We start from the raw sequence: 18,020 nt of genomic DNA, 5'->3' as shown, positions 1-18,020 counted from the left end.
GTGCTTGGTCATAAGCCTTCAGGTAGCCGATGAGACCCTGCCTGCCTGCCAGCCATGAAGAATCTCTCCAAGAACATCTGATGGAACAAAGACAATGATGAGATAAATTAAGCAATAAATAATATTGCTTAGTTTACTGAACAGTACCATTATAGCTACAGTTTGAGAATTCTTCAACATAGTGTTTCAGAATCCCAAAACTCCTTCCCTCATATCAAAAAAATATCATATCATTAATGGACTAGAAAGTAGATGAAGAGATAAGAAATCAAGATATCTTATACAATTTAGTTCATTTTGGGGGTTATTCAAAAACATGTAAGCCAACTGTGACAGGGTCTCCCATAGCAACCACTCACTGGTCTCATGTGTTTAATTTGAAGCCTTTGATCTGCTTTATCTTTTAGTTTCAACACCATGCAGGCTGCTGCTGCTGCTGCTGCAGACATTTGCTCCTTTTTTCAGAATAACTTATTCTAAAGTTAACAATGCTTTACCTTGAAAGTCCTGGTTCCTGCAGAGGCTCGTTTTTGGCTTATTCTGCAGTCCATCTTCATCTCACCATGTTGAACAAGGTGGATCATGTTTTGGTCTAAGGCTGTCTATTCATGACCATGTCAAGGGAATAAAATAAGACCAAAACAATCATAATAGATAGAAGGCATATGGCATGCCTATGTTGTGTGCATTTGATGTTTTAGTTATTTGAATTCTACTTTGAAGTATTCGTAATACAGTTTGGTCCAATAGACCTCGTTCCACACCACAGCAGCCAATTTGATTGTAGCTGGGTAAACAGATGTTGCCAATACTAATTCAACTCCATTCCATATGGTGCAGCTGACATGTTGGCTCACTAAGCTCTGCAAACAGAAACGTAATCACCTGTGTTTACCCTACTATTTTATATCATTGCGGCTTTTGGCGGGTGTTAGCTGACCCCATATTGTATTCAAATGCTCTAAATTCGAAAATAACAGCGTTAACTTTAATGACGCTGGTCCAGAGCTAGCACCTGTCATTTAACCCAATGAACGGGGGTGGGCGGTCCCTCGATCGTTCTAAATTGAAAGACAACTTTTGCAAAGGTGACTATAGAGCGTCGCAGTCCCGCCTCCTACCCTGACCCAGGAAATGAAACCCAATGCATTATTCTCATAGACATTTCTTAAAGTATTTATTTAAAGACGGTTACGCCGCGGACAAAGCCAACTCGAGTCGTGACAACTCATGACAACACAAACAATATTTTGGACCAAACAAATAATTAGAAAGAAGAAAAAAACGGCAGGTTACAACACTTTTTTTGTTGTTTTTCTTCTTTGTAATTATTTGTTTGGTCCAAAATATTGTTTGTGTTGTCATGAGTTGTCACGACTCGAGTTGGCTTTGTCAGCTAGTCTGCTTTAAATAGTAGCCTACTGATAACATTCGAACCTGCTGCTCAGTGCTCCCTCCTGCAATAACCATGGATATCATAACGGTATGCTGAACCTGGTAGCCGCCCTAGACTACCACTACACAGGCCTCTTGCTGCAGCGCCATCTACTGCTTATTGGTTAAGCCATATGCTGGGTTTCAAATGCTGGCTATTATTAAACATGGCAAAACAGAAAAATGTTAATTCTCATGTTTAGACATGCCAAATAAAATAAAACATGTTAGGTAGCCTATTATACATAAAACCCAATGTTCAGTTCATGTCATAGGGCTATAGCATTTTTGTAAACCCATCTGACATCCCCTTGTTACTTGAGTCAGAGATCATTTGTACCCAATCCTGCTCATGTTAGTTAATCTCATCTCATCTGTTAATTGAGTTATTTTTCAACACAAAACAAATTTATTTTTTTAAATAATCACTTAAATTGGTATAGGTCTGATTAAGCACTTAGCCCAATACTTTGTGTGCAATGGGCTTACAAAAATAGCCGACCTAGAAGCTCATAACAGCTTGTAAACCTGCTATTTTCACCACATTAAAAAACATTGTCTATGAATCAAAATAGGTTTGAAATAACCATATTGAGTTTTAGTAATATCGCCCCCGCCATACAACTACAATGAAACAAGTAATATAAAATCATTATTGTTACAATGTGTGAACAACTAGGGGGAAAAAAGGTTGACATAATGAAATAGACTAGGTTACAACTTGAAACTGTCAGAGGAATCATTGAAGCACTCCAAAGGCAATGGTCTACATCAGGGGTGGGCAGCATTTCTTTTCAGGGGGCCATACTGACTTTGATAAAGTGAGTGAAGGGCCACACATTGGACTATTCACTATTGAATTGAAACTTGAAACATACAGTAGTAAACTGAATGAATACGCTGTGCTATATCACTCATTATCAAACATATTCCCCATTTTGCACGGCCTCTCTGGTTTTAGGACTAATCTTATTAGGCTTATTTTATTTAGAAAAACATTTTAAATTGACAAAAAATACCCGATCTACAAGCTCACAGCTGTAGTACAGTCATTTTTGCCCAATAAGATTAGTCCTAAGGTCATAAGACGCTGCGCAAAATGGAGCCCATTGCATTATGTTATCCATGGCAGACTTTCACCGTTGCATTATACACATTTAACATTTGAGTACATACAGATGGAATGCATTCCTATACACTCATTGTACTTAATAATTAATTGAAGTCATTAAATTAATTTCCCCTAAAAACATAATGCTGCCTTTTTAAGATGTAGATGTTTTGGGTGCCATTTTGTTTTTCTTTGAGGACCAGATTGAGATGGGGCCATGTGTGGTCTAATGTACAAATGATTCTTGAATTTGTCATATTAAATGTTCCAAGAACTTATGACACAAATAGTACAGGAATATTTTGCCATTTTATTATTTTTTCCACATTATTGCTTTACAGTAAAATGCATCAGTTGGATATGTCCAGTATAGCAAGACAATACATTCATATAAGTTATACAGATGTCCTCAATAATGTTTCATAGGAACTAACTTTACATTAAATATATTAGAATTATCATATTTTTTATCATTTATTATTGTCGACAAACAACTCCCACATCACATTGAGCTCACAGTGCATCAGGTCGCATTCATTCAAGAGAAAATACATACAGTTCCTCTGTGTTCTGTAGTCATAGACGTGTGGTCTCTGTGTGCGCGAGCTTATTTTGTACACGTTTTGATACAATCTGGATTTTATGCAGAGCTACGACATTTATGGCATCTTGAATTCTACTCGTTTATTTTTCATTTTTAAAAAGTGACTATAATAAAGACGCACGTCGAGAGGACCGGTGAGATTGTACACGGATGAGTAGAACAAATAGGAGCAGTGTGACCTGCTGTGCTGTTACCATGTAAACCCAGCCAACGAGGACATGACCACACAGGTGAAAACACAGACCCCCGCCTGGCCAAGACCTTCAGTCCCATGTCGACAACTTTAAAGAAACTCACACATACCACTTATAATCACAATATGCATTCTGAATCAATTCTAGGGTACAGCGCAAATCCCCTTATAAATCACATAAGTCACAGAAACCCCAAAAATTTGGAAAACCAGTCAGATTGAAAAAGGTGGCACGCCATCTGAAAGTGACTTGAGCCACAAGAGGCACCGCCAAGCGAGCTTAGGCGACCGTCCAAGTTATGTCCCAACAGGGACAGAATCTTAAATATTAAATAAATATTCAGAATGGCACAAGTAGACAATGGTCTCAGTGGAGGTTGCTAATAAACTCTAGCAGGACCCATCTACAATAATTCACAGGGTAGGGTACCAAAAGGTGGTGCAGGGTTGCAGGTGGAGTTGTGGCTGCCCATTAGTAGGACCTGTGTGGTCACCTCCTTCCAAAGAGAACACAGCGGTTGACCCCTTTTTGAGTAGCAGCTTAGAGGCCCCCCACTTTTTTGTGTGTATATAGTTTTGTTTTTAAAGTCTGCTCTCAAGTTCATCAAGGTAGACATCCAAAGTTATTTTTCATGGAGGAGCTGACTAAAGTTCTTCAAGTGAGAAAAGTCCCGAGGAGCAAACGTGTCCATGCGTTCTGTCCTGTTGAAGTCCAGACTCCCACCCCCTCTGCTCCTTAAGCTAGAGTTTGGTGGAAAGTAATGCCCTTGCACAAGAGAGGAGGGAAGCAGGGTTAATTCTACCCCTGCACACCAGCAGTTAGTTTCTAGAACAGTCCGTCTGTCTCAATCCTCAGGCTTGGTTCCTCAGCTGTCCCACACGCGCACCTGTGAGCTCGCACATTAATACTAGACAAACTGACATCACATCTCCACAGGATCCCCAAACATTATGGCAACCTTGCAGGGGGCCCTCCATCATATACTGTATAATTCTTTACATTGAGATTGCATATACAAGTGCCCTTCTGCCAGCAGTGTGTCAGAGGAATTAGACATGTTTTCAACTCTCAACGATCCCTTTCTCCCCCACAGTAAACGTTTATAGTTTCTGCACTCCATTCAGGACTCATCACAGGCAATTTTTGCATGATGTCAAATGACTGGAGTAGCTCGTAGCTGCCGGTTTTGTAAAGTGGGGGCGGTGGGGGCAGAAGCCCCTCAGCCTTTGCTGTGGAGGAATTGCATTTTTAATGTCCCAGCATGCACTGCAGACAGAGGCGGGTGTGCTCACGGTGTTGGGAGGTTAAGTCTTTTTTCATTTTTCTTTAAGAATCAAAGTGCCTCAGTGAGAGAAATGGAGTGCAGGCCTTATACTGAGGACGCACACTTTTCACACACACACACACACACACACACACACACACACACACACACACACACACACACACACACACACACACACACACACACACACACACACACACACACACACACACACACACACACACACACACACACACACACACACACACACACACACACACACAATACACCCTCACTGAAGGAAGCACTAGTTGATTCAGAATGAGAGGACTGCTTGCTGTTAAAGTGCAATATCTACATGGATTTCAAATCAAAAGACCACCACCTCCTGGAGCTGTTGAGCTCCAGGTTTCCCTGATAACCCTACTGTAGGTTGTGGTTGATACCGTGCACGCATCAGGTGGGTTGCATTGCCCCCTGGTGGCCTGGGGGTGACGGGTTTATACTGTAGCAGATCATGATAAGAACCATCCCGGACCTACACACATACACTTTTTTTCTTACCGCAACTGTAATGACTTGAAGGTGGCAAAAAAGAAAAAAGCATCTGATGCATTCCAAAGACTTGGAGCAGGGTGTGGCTTTTCTTCTCTACTATTGTGCATTTGGAGTGTTCAGGAAATCGATCAGTCTCCAAAACAAAATAATACTGAGCTTGAGCACAATAGTGTATGGAATCGCAACCACCAGCCAGGTACCCCCTCCTCCCTTTGGAAAGGGGTCCAAATCTCCTCACAGCACAAAGAAAGAAAAGCTATAGCCCTGAAACATGACCGCCATAATCATGACAGTCATGACGCAACTGAAGCCAGTTTTACGCGATCGCTACATTTACAGTGAAAACGTGTACATAAACATTCAGATTTCAAATATAAAGTACTCACCATGTGTGCCACGGGTGTTGGAAATGTACTGGGACAGCGATTAGCATTGCTGCATTCCGCGTCGTTTAATAAAAGCCATTTTTATCCGAGCAACCCGGCAATTTTTCTCAAACGGGGTGCGTTCGGAAAACTCAGTTGCACACCGGGAGCGCACTCGCCTATTAGTTTGTATTGGCAGCGAGTGCGGTCAGCGTGCATATATCGAACACACCCAGTGTTTCAGAGTGCAACACTCCTCCTGACCGATAGGGGCGCGTAGTTGAAAGCCTATGGCAAAAAAAAACAGCTCGGAAAAAAATGCCTTTTATTAAACAACGCGGAATGCAGCAGTGCTAATCACTGTACCAGCACATTTCTAACACCTGTGGCCCACGTGGTGAGTACTTTATATTTTAAATCTGAATTTTTATGTACACGTTTTCACTGTAAATGTAGCGATTGCGTAAAACAGGCAGAAGTTAAGCCATGACGCTCGGCTCGTGAAGTACGAGCGTCATGTGAAGTACGAGCGTCATGTGAAGTACGAGCGTCATGTGAACCATGGCTAGAAAAGCTAGTTCAATGTGCAATTTGTTTATTAAAAAAAATAAGAAGAAAAACAGGCAAATGTCCCTATGATTGCAACCAACTCTTGTCTATATATTCACACTAGTCAAAACTCAAGTTTATGAAAAAATAAATAAATACAAAACAAAATGTATGTTTACAAGTTTTTACAACGTTGTGCAGTGGTGCATATAGCCATATACAGAGCGCTCCCCGCACAGTCTGCTCTGATTCGGACTGTGACTCGTTGAGACAAAGCTTCCTGACAAATGTCAATTCATAAAGTGAGAGAGAGAGAGAGAGAGAGAGAGAGAGAGAGAAAAAAAAGATAGCCGATTTGATCAAGCACTGGGCCTAGGAAAGCGGACTGCAGAGAGGGAGTTGAGGGGTGCGCCATCAGGACCTGCTCCCTGATGCTAAAGGCCATGCCAGGGAGTGGCAGGTGGGGTGAGGCCAGGTCCAGGGTGGAGGAGGGGAGCTGCCGAGGAGAAAAATCCTCCTCCGGGGGTGGGGATTGAAGGGCAAGAGAAAAGGGATGGAGGGGTGCACTTTCCACTTTGGGTATACTGTTAAGTTACTTAAGTCAGTAATTCTTTTGTAAAGAATTTGCTTAAAAAATCTGGTTTTGTATGAAATGAGATCCAGTGTCTTTTTGTTTAGATTTTTACACAGAGACTGGTTTGGTTTGTGGAACAGGCTTTGGGATGGTGTGTGGTAATCTACAGTGGGTAAATTGTTGGGAAAAAATCTTGACTAAAGTCCACAGGAGGCCTAATTCCAAAAGGTCCCCAAACATCTAAAGCCATGCTAGAGACGGGTAAAGGTAACAAGAAGCACTGCAGGGCAGGGATGGACGGGGGTAAAGAGAAGGAGATCACCAGGCTAGGGAGTGCTATAAAAGGACTGGTGCTGTGTGACAAGATGACCATTCAGAAACACGGAACGGTGTCCCACAGTCCTACAGAAAAGTGGGAGGAAAAAAATGAGACAGAGACTTGAGATGAAAAGGGACATGAGAAGGTCATAGTGGAATAAAACGGGAGTCTCGGACCATGACCTTAGTGAGAGAAGGAGTCTGCAAACAGACTGAGGTCCAGTGTTGTTGTCAGGGGATTGAGAGGGCTTGGGCGTGGGTGGATTACGGATTTGGTTTTCCCAAGGCGCGCTGCCGTGTTCTAAGCATAATCTAAGCACATGGGCAGGTTGACAAAAGTGAAGACGTTGTACTCGATCATGATGGAGAAACAGAGGAAGATGGCGTACAGGACCAAGCACCATATGCCCAGCTTCACGTCCAGCCTCCACTTGTTCAGGCGGATGCCCCCCACCTGCACACAAAGACACCACGTTAGAAGGACATGTGCATTACAACTGAGACAAAGGTGATTTTGGCACAACTTGCTCAATTTTCATACCGATCCACTTGATCCGCATGGTACTGTATGCGTTTGACTTTTCATGAAATTGGTCAACAAATTGGGTTTGTATTGATGCTATACAAATAGTTATGTTTTGACTTCCTAACTTGATAGCTATAGACATGTGCAGTGGTAAAGCTAATACTACACTGGTAGACCAGTATTCCACTGAAACGCTTCTCTGAAGACCCTTTGTATCATTATGTGATGATAATCACCAGTCATAGTTTGAGTCTTAAATGTTTTACTGAAGAAACAAAATCAGCCACGTCTGAACCGAGCGGTGCAGTGTGTGTGTGTGTGTGTGTGTGTGTGCACACGCTGCAGTGGTCAATGTGTGTGTGTGTGTGTGTGTGTGTGTGTGTGTGTGTGTGTGTGTGCTCGCTGCAGTGGTCAGTGTGTGTGTGTGTGTGCGCGCGCTGCAGTGGTCAATGTGTGTGTGTGTGTGTGTGTGTGTGTGTGCGCGTGCGAGCGTGCTGCAGTGGTCAATGTGTGTGTACCCTGCAGTGGTCAGTGTGTGTGTGTGTGTGTGTGTGCAGCTGCTCAACAGTGCCACTTTAGGTCACCCAGCAATATTGCAGATGTCTGTACTCAAGCAGACATACATGGAGACGTACATAGGGACACACATAGCTGTTCATTGGAGCAGTTAGGCACCCCTCAAAAAGAAAAAGAAAATTAAATTACTTTAATCTTAGGGCTGGAAATGCTTCTTCGATAAAGGATTGGGTTATTTAAGTACCAAACCATGATTGTTAGCCTAACTGCAGTAAACAATTAATTGTGCAGTGCATTTATTTAACAAGCCTTATGCTAAACACAAAAACATATACAGCATTAATAAAGGATTATATTCTGAACAGTCATAACTATTCTGAACAACAGTCACAACATGGTACTAGTTTCGTGTAAACAGGAGTGTGAGTTGCTCACCGTGAGAGCCACTGAACCCAACAGCAAGAACACCGAGTACACCAGCCCTTTGCTATTAATCATGACCTACAGGACATAGATAGATAGATAGAATACTTTATTGGCAGTTTAAGAAAAATTACAGAAAATGACATCATTTTAAAAAACGCCAAATGGATTTAGTCACAAAAAAGCCTTCGCTTGTTTCCATTGTGGTCCACTTTGTAACATGAAACTATACACAAACATACTGTACAAACAAAACAACCATGGAACATATAATAAATAATCCTTATATATAAGGCTGGGAGCTATATACATAGGACAAGAGGTACCCTGAGAGAATAGTCCAGAGCATGGGAGATGGGCTATCCAGGGTCGGAAGCTAACTATGACCAGTTAGTGTGTAGATGGAGCCATGATTTCAGGTCTTTCCTAAATCTTGCAATAGAATTGAGTGATTTCAGGGCTGGAGGGAGTGCATTCCACAGAGTAGTGGCTGTGTAGTAAAAAGCATTTTTTCCCTTGAGTGTCCTGAAACTGGGGGGAACTAGATCATATGGACTTCCTCTGGTTGAGTACCTGTGAGCATCCCTCACTCTGGGCAGGTAGCCCAGCAGGTACTTAGGAACAGAGGCATATAGGATCTTGAAGACCAGACACAATGAGAGCTGAGATACTCTCTCCTCCACTCTTAGCCATCCCAGGCTACTAAAGTGGGCAGAGGTAAGATGAGACCTGGGGTTCAATTTTAGTAGTAACCTCACAAGCTTGTTTTGGGAGGTCTGCAGCTTTGTTTTCAATAGCTTGGAGATACCTCTGTACCATGAAGTACAAGCATAGTCAAAGTGGCACTGGATGAGGGCACCGGCCAAGGTCCTCATAGCACTGCTGTTGACATAAGGGGATATCCTGCCCAAGAAACGAGTTCTCTGGTTGACCTTTGAGATCACTTTCATTGCCATTTTTTCACCCGTGAGTTTGTTATCTAGTATAAAACCCAAGTAAGTGACCTCTTCCCTATTCAGGAAGAGGAGAACAGAGACTGGTTTATAAACACAGGACCAATGGTTTTCAAACGTGTTGTGCCCAAGGCACTTGGCAAGTCAAAATCACACTTCATTTAAAATTAATTGGCTAATGGGAGGACCGGCCAGCCGACTGGCGGCCCCCCCGCCAGTGGTGTCTCTCACACGCACACATGTGATTGTCACAAAATCCCAAGGCACACCCAGACTTGTCTCATAGTACACTAATTGCAAACCATTGCTATATATTTTCTTTCTCAGAGAACTCGGCTTATTCCTTCTCAAGCCTAATTTATACTCTGAAACTACACGTCGTTAGCTAGAAAATTAGGTCTTAGCTTCAGAATTCTAATCAAAAGTATTGATATTTGTGTTGACAGTGCAGCGATAAGAACATTTTAAAATAGTTCAAATAGCTGATCTACAAGCTCACAACATGTAAATGTAGATCAGCTAGTTGAACTATTTTAAAATGATTTTCAAAATGGCAAATGGGATAAGGGATAAGGGGGGAGCAAGATGGAGCCCTTAGTGTAAAGGGGAAAAACCAGCGGACCTAGTGTAGACCCCTGGATACGCAGGTCAATACTCATTGAATGCCAAGGACTTTTGATGAGCTTTTTTCCCCCAAAAGGCACACACTGACGCTTGCGAAGAGGCTGAAAACTAAAAACTGTATTAATCATCAAGGTTGAGTATAAACTGTTCCGTTACCTCTGATCCATAGTTGACACACATGGTCTGCAGAGCCCAGGGAAGCCCCAGTCCAACCAGAATATCAAACACATTACTGCCAATAGTGTTGGACACTGCCATGTCACCCAGTCCTGGAACACAGCGCAGGAAATCACATTCAGATAATGTCACATAGCCCTGACATGAGATGAGATGAGATGTACTTTATTATCCCCGCAGGGAAATTGATAGAAAATCACATTCAGATAATGTCCCCCTAACCCTGGAACACAACACAGGAAATCACATTCAGAGAACTTTGAAAGAGGAATGTGATTTATTTTCATCGCCTTTTCTTATTTTTGGCTATTTCTAAAGGGCTTTGATGTTTGCGAAAATGATCACATTGCTATTGTGGATGGGATTATGGAATGTGAAGATTACTGTACAGAACAATAAAGAAACAAAACATATCAGATGTGTTACCTTGCCGAGCGACGATGAGACTTGCAATGCAGTCTGGAACACTGGTTCCTGCTGCCAGGAAAGTTATGCCCATAATGACGTCAGGGATGCCCAGAGTATAGCCAATGATGGTTACCTACAGTACAAGTACACAGACAACAAAGCTTACCCAGCAAGTTCTGTAAGTATTAATACAAATGTTTATACAGTATTTGCACGTCAGGCATGGAAAGAATACTAAATGATGGAGCACCAAGTAGCCTAAGCTATACCCGTTTCATTATGGGGGGGGGGGGGGTCGATCGTACTGGATATAAATATTTTGTGACTACTTGCAAGGTAAGGAAAAATGGAAAATTGCTGGAAATGGGTGGATTCTTTATGTATTTACTCCGACAGTAAATGAGTAATGGCTAAAAGGATAACACCAAAAAGTCCTGGGGACTAGTTTCCATTGTGGTCCTATCATGTATTCAATTCATCAACAATTGAACATAAGTTTACACAATACAATACACAATGTCATCAATGTACAGAAGATGAGAAAAAGGAAAAACGGTGGCAATGAATGACACCTCCTTTCATGGGAATTTACATTTACCTCGCCCTGTGGTCTCCTGATCGATGTTTTTCAGGCCAGGTTTGACAGAAATCATTGATTGGCATCCTTTAATGGAAGGTGTCAGGGAATTCCACGTTTTGGTGGCAGAGTAGTAGTAGTAGTAGTAGTTTGTTCTAAATTTGGGTGGGGTTGCTCCCTCTGGTGTTGTGGCTGTGGTTGTCACTTTATTTGGAGAAACAGTCTAAGACCACTTGTGTTCAAGAAAACCATTACCTCACCAAAAAGTCTTGTTTCAGCAAACAAGAGTACTTAAAGAGTCTAAAACCCCACTAGTGGTTCCTAGAGATCACACTGCTAATAGAATGTTTTTTAGATTACTGTATCTTGTTTGGGACCCAAATGTCCAGTATTTTGTCTGCACAATCTGCACATTTGATTAAAGGTATATTCAGTGATTTCACTTCATTCAAATATCACTTATTTTTTCTTTTTTTTGGATAATCCTCCCTACTATAGAGTGTGCTGACCATATAAGGAGTTCCTCCCTGTCCCCAGTGAGCCCCTGGGGTCAAAAAACCCTAGTTTCAGTTTTGGTGGCGGGTGGCAAAGCCTTCATCCAATCAGGATGAGAGGGGCCTTCCTCCAATCATGATCGAGTGGGGGCGGGCCTTGGTGCACATGCTGTTGGCCTGTTGCACTTCCCCCCACTGTAGAGCGTGTGCATGTGCACATTTTGTTACCGGGGCTGACTGGGTGGTTTTCCAAATCACCCAAATCACTGAATGCTCCTTTAAGCGACATCTTGTGTTGACATTTTGGCAATAAAGGTGGCACTAGAGAAAAGGTCATGGGGTCAACAAAATCTTTTGAGCAATTGGATTCAGACAATTGTATTGATCCCAAAAGGGGAATGAATTTGCAGCTTAACCAGTTCTTACACATCATTCATAAAACCCACAAGCAAGGTTTTTCTGTATGTCTCAGAGATAACAGATCAATGGAAGCAAACAACAACAGGAGTAAAGAAAACATTTCAAATATATAAATGGACAGAATTAGAGGAAAAGGACTTGCATTATTGCAGCAGTTTGTTCCAAGGAGAACATAATGCCAGTCTAGGGCATTATAGTGAATTCGGAATAGTTGATATTCCTACAACTTTCAGGGTTGTGTCAGTCGGTGGAGCACTTTTAGACCCCAAGGTTATGTGTTTTTCTTTTTGAAATGTATTATTTATTGTACACTCAAGTATAGGACAATGGCTACAGAGAATACCTATAATTTATTATGAACTCAATGGAGTCCATAATAAATCACTTTTGGACTTGGTTCCCATCTCTCTGCACACTCCTGTTTAAATACATTTAAAGACTCACCATCCAGACCATCAGATAGGAGAACACAGCAATCCAGACAGTAGACAGGATAAACGAGAGCATGAAGTACTTTTCCCAGCGAGGCTTGGCACAGTTGGGGATGGTGAAGAACAGGACCAAGAGCAGAGGCCAGGAGATCAACCACTTGCACTTGCTGCCAATGCCAGCTGAATCAGACACAACAGAGGAGCACAGTCTTGTGTATTAATTCTAGCCTTTTCAATAGAACTTCACTCAATTTAGGATGGAGCGTGAAGCGAACAACAGATTTTTTTTGGGGGGGGGCGCTAGCCCCTCCAACGTCTGGCTTTCAGAGATTACGTCATATGGGGAATAAATAAAAATCCAAGAGAACGATCATTTGAATATGAAGTCACTGATGAAATTCAAGGAAGGGATTTAAAATAAACTATTATAGTCTGCAGGTTTAAGGGCACCTGTCCACAGGCCATTGTGCGACATATGATACATAGCTTGCAGAGTTAGTTCAGTCAGGTATACTCGAGGGGATAACGTTATGCTCATAGACACATACATGCGTATTACAATGGTACTACACATGATTCATACGGCATACATACGCCATACGATGACGTGGCAGTCAGCTGACCAGTGGCTGGGTTATTTAAGCTCAACTCAGTCTCTGTTCTTCCTGCTGTCATCCTCCTGCTGTCATTTGTCCCTGGACTGTTGGTATGTGCCCGTTTGCTCCCACCGCCTCCCCAGCACCACCAGTGGGCTCTGCTATAGTTGTTAACTTGTTCCCCATGGGGGGTGTTATTGCATTTCTATCGCTCTGCTCGTTATGTTTAATGATGGTTGTTTAATTGTGCCGAGCAGGGAGAAAATATAGCAGAGCCGAACGCCAAGATAAAATATTATATGCACACTTACCCCAGTATTTTTATTTGGATGTGTGTGTGTGTGTGTGCGCGCGCGTGCACGCACGCACGCACGCACGCACGCACACACACACACACACACACACACAGTCGGGCCTAAAGCCTATCAAAATAAATATACTTGGAAGGGTTTTGAAAGGGACCAATAAGTCCACAATGTGAATACCATTTCCATGTATTTTGTGTTTTACTGCTTTGTCTTTCTGTACTCTAACCATATTATATGCACACTTACCCCAGTATTTTTATTTGGATGTGTGTGTGTGTGTGTGCGCGCGCGCATGCGCGCGCGCGCACGCACGCACGCAGTCGGGCCTAAAGCCTATCAAAAGAAATATACTTGGAAGATGAAGCAGAGACTTAAAATGAGCGCTGAAGCTTTTGAAAGGGACCAATAAGTCCACAATGTGAATACCATTTCCATGTATTTTACCGCTTTGTCTTTCTGTACTCTAACCATATTATATGCACACACACACACACACACACACACACACACACACACACACACACACACACACACACACACACACACACACACACACACACACACACACACACACACACACACACACACACACACACACACACACACACACACACACACACACACACACACACACACACACACACACACACACACAGAGAGAGAGAGTCGGGCCTAAAGCCTATCAAAATAAATATACTTGGAAGATGAAGCAGAGACTTAAAACGAGCGCTGAATCTTTTGAAAGGGACCAATAAGTCCACAATGTGAATACCATTTCCATGTATTTTACTGCACTCTAACCATATTTGGCTGTGGATCATAGTTGGCCCTATATTGCATATCAATTTCCCCCAGGTATCCGTTTTATGTACTGTATGCATGCACTAATAATTTAACTCTGAACGGGTACACAAATGAAAGCAAATGGAAGTTTCCCTTTCTATACGAATCTGGATTTTATTATGTGCATCTGTTTATACTGTATATCCATACATAAACAGTTTATCCATATATTTGTTTATTGATTCAAAATTATAAGAGTCACATACCTGGAATATGAAAGGGAGAAACCGTTTCATTTTCCTCCTCCTCCTCCTCCTCGCTAGGCTTGTCCTCTGGAACATTTCCATTCTCAATTTCGACCTTGCCGTCGATCACTTGTGTCTCCACACCGTTGGCAGATTGGACCAACTTCTGACGCTTTCACAAGAGAGAAACTAAGTCAACTAGCCCTCCAACAAGAATTGGAAAGATTTACTCAAGTACCGTACTCAAGTAAATGTACGTAGTTACAACAATGCGGTCTGTACCTCTGTGATGATGAGGCGACTGGCCATGCGGAGGCGGGTCTTGGGTCCAAAGTGGCTGGTGATCATGATGCGAAGCCCAGCCTCTGGGAAGCGGAACTTGGGTGGGCTAGCATGCATCATCTCGTCCACCATCACAACCGAGCCCCGCTTGATGTCCTTGGCAGGCTTAACTGGGGGGGGGGGGGGGGGGGGTGTCATGCTTGTTAGAATTGTAAAGTTAATCTCGATGGACTGTGCACATAACTGGTTACTGGAAATTGCTTTGCAGTCATAGAAGCAGATAGCGTTATTTCAAGGGTCAAGGTGTTTGTCACATATACTGTACAGCCACACCAAAGTGCAAGTAAAAAATACCAAAGCACACCTATGTATCTATAAAACGTCCTATGAATTTTCACTCGACAAATTCCAAATACGTTTTAAATGTATTTTGTAAGTATAGCATATTGACTCCAATACGAAATGAGTGTACACAAAGTATTGATATAGGAAATTCATAGTTTTGTTTGTTTTTTTACAGTTTATTGTAACATTTGCCATGGGTTTAGTACTACCGCTTACATGGAGCATGATATTATAAAGTTCTATGCCCAATTTAACTTATCATACATGCATGAATGTGCCTACATTAACTACGGTATGTAAACAGAACCAGCACAAACATTTCCTCTTGTGAAATTCATTACCACCCTTGAAGTCAGTGGGTTACTTTGGACCCCAGAGAGCAGCAGATTATAAGCAGTATGCAGGCAAAATGAATCACTCACCAACACATAATCTCACACAAACACAGTTAACAATGAGCAACAGGTGGGTTTAGTAAGGCTAAACAAACAGGCATGTCAACATGAATGCAATAAGAGTAGGAAGTGACCCAAGGCCAATAAGAACCGCTATAAATCACTTGTGGGAATTTTTTGCTGGGTTAAAAAAAAAGAAAAGAAAAATAAATAAAGCAGGAATGTGCCATACATAGTACAGTAGAGATATTTGCCTGAAAGGGAATTTATACTGAAACGGACTTAAAGGGGCATTCCACTCATTTTCAACATTTTACTATGTCATTAATATACCTTAGAGCTGTTGTGTGGAAATAATAAAAAAGTCCCCCCATTCTATGTTTCTTAGAACTGGAGGTCTGAAAAAAATCATTAACATGGTGAAACGCATCTTGATGATGTCATCAAGATGTGTTTCACCATGTTAATGATTCTTTTCATACTTTTCATGAAACATTAAGGTTATTCTATGAGTAGATACAGTATCTTTTACAAACTCTTTTCCGTTTCATGAGTTATTTTTTTTTTTTAAATATACTGTATATCTCGTGGAAGGTTGTCTCTCGCATCTCTATAACGTCTCTAATTGTGTGCAAAATGTTCTAGTTATAGTGCAGTACCCGGGTACTTAGTGGGGTACTTTGTAGTATGACTTCAGTACCCGTTGTCAGAGCACTTTGCCATCGTTGCATGTAATTGTGGTGCACACAGTTTCTGGAGAACCACTGACACACAACCAACTTTACACACTGTACTGCACTCCCTTGGGGCGTCAGCAATACACACGGCGCATTATGATGGTTCTCGAGATACACATACATGCCTTTTGTGGAATTTATGGAAAGATGAGTCATGGCAAATATTTCAGAATAAGCGAGAAAAAGTTAATTGTTAAAATTCCCTTTAAGTAGGCTCAACCAGTTCAGGTCAGTTATGCAGGAAGAGGAACGCTTAAAACCACAGTCTTGCAGACCAGAGACCAATCACACAACCCATCACCGCAAAAGCCAGCACCATTGTCACTGCAGCATAGTGGATACGCGGCGTCTCCCGCTAGGAATGCATCTTGTGTATCCAAGCCTGTTTGGTTAGCCTTACCTGTTGGGAGTAAAGGTGATGATGGGTCGTCAACCCAAACATAGTCATAACTAGCATTACCGTCCTCCATCTCACTGCTGGCTGCCGCTGCATTACCATTCGCCACATTCTTGTCTTTTTTCTTCCCCATGAACAATCTCTGTAAGGACTGGTTGAATCTAGGCACAAGAGAGAACGGGAGTCACAATCGGAAATGCTCAGCAGCCTTAATTCAAGGGCCACTTTTGAAAAATGTGGTCTGGCCTGGGTTCAAAGGGTGAAATTACATTCACTGTTGCATTCACTGTTCTTTGCCTGCTAATGAAATGGAGAATGGTTCACAGTCCACAGTCTTGGCTTCATTGCACTGGCTTCCGGTTGTTTTTAGGATTGATTTTAAAATTCTTTTACTTGTTTATAAAGCTCTCAATGGTCTCGCACCTTCCTACCTACATGACTGCCTGCCGAAATATGTCCCAAACCGCCCCCTAAGGTCTTCCACTGCTGGCCTGCTCGCTTTGCCTAAAAAAATGGAAACTAAAAAATACGGGGAAGCAGCTTTTTGCTTCTACGGGCCGACGGCGTGGAACAAACTCCCACTGTACCTTCGACAGGCAGCCTCTGTAGACATTTTTAAAGCTCAGCTCAAGACCCACTCCTACACCCTTGCTTTTAATTGATTTATTTGTCTTTTTAAAAAAAATGTTATTCATGTCCTCACTGTATTGTTTATGCCCTGCCTTTCTTTTCTTTTTTTGTGTAAAGCACTTTGAGCTGCATTTCATGTCATGAAAGGTGCTATACAAATAAAGTTTTATTATTATTATTATTATTATTAGCTGAAGGTGTAAAATTACCACGCATCAAGTTTTTATTGATTTATCACTACCCTTTGCCTCCATTTGGTAAAGAAGAAAGTACTATATCAGACCATGTTCTAGGGCTATTTAAGATTATTTAAACCAAATAATACAGAGTAGGGGGCACGGTGGCGCAGTCTGTAGCGCTGTCGCCTCACAGCTGGAAGGTCCCAGGTTTGATTCCGGCCGGGGACACTGTGGGCGTGTTCTCTCCTCCGCGTTGTCAGTGCCCATACTCTAGGTGGGGTTGGCGAAAGGGCCTTTCTGTGTGGAGTTTGCCTTCTCTCCCCGTGTTCCCTAGGGTAGGTAACCTCACAAAAAATATGCAGTAATCCAGGTCTCTATACTGCCTCCCTCTGGTCAGCCGGGGTGCCTGATGGAGGGGAAAGGAACTGCTTGGAATAACATGTTCTTTCCATGCGCTACGTCGTAAACTCCCCCGTCAGGTGATAAGAAGAGGCCTGCTCACTCCTCATGCATTGAAGGAAGCATGAGCTCAGTTCGGGGCTCTCCCCAGGTTGGCAAAGGGAGAGTAGCGCCCAGGATTAAAGCGAATGCATTGTCATATAT

At 42.3% G+C, this 18,020-nt stretch overlaps 1 protein-coding gene across 2 annotated transcripts in view; it reads right to left on the bottom strand.

Annotated features, from left to right (window-relative positions):
* Positions 1-2,858: 2,858 nt before the first annotated feature.
* slc24a4b (solute carrier family 24 member 4b) overlaps positions 2,859-18,020 on the bottom strand; it is a 55,693-nt gene continuing 40,531 nt past the window's right edge. Inside the window, exons 10-17 of one of the 2 annotated variants that reach the window (XM_079525825.1) lie at positions 16,672-16,769; positions 14,735-14,904; positions 14,474-14,618; positions 12,534-12,700; positions 10,617-10,731; positions 10,170-10,282; positions 8,449-8,514; positions 2,859-7,425 (exon numbers count right to left, since the gene is read on the bottom strand). In XM_079525825.1, the coding sequence (XP_079381951.1) occupies positions 7,273-7,425; positions 8,449-8,514; positions 10,170-10,282; positions 10,617-10,731; positions 12,534-12,700; positions 14,474-14,618; positions 14,735-14,904; positions 16,672-16,769 (1,027 nt within the window). In that variant the 3' untranslated portion in view covers positions 2,859-7,272. Of the gene's footprint in view, positions 7,426-8,448; positions 8,515-10,169; positions 10,283-10,616; positions 10,732-12,533; positions 12,701-14,473; positions 14,625-14,734; positions 14,905-16,671; positions 16,770-18,020 lie in introns of both variants that reach the window. The other variant, XM_079525824.1, reaches the window with a different exon arrangement.

Source organism: Electrona antarctica (assembly GCF_951216825.1).
Source record: "Electrona antarctica genome assembly, chromosome: 17".
In the NCBI taxonomy this organism is placed as follows: Eukaryota; Metazoa; Chordata; class Actinopteri; order Myctophiformes; family Myctophidae; genus Electrona; species Electrona antarctica.
This window is presented reverse-complemented; position numbering and strand designations above follow the sequence as displayed.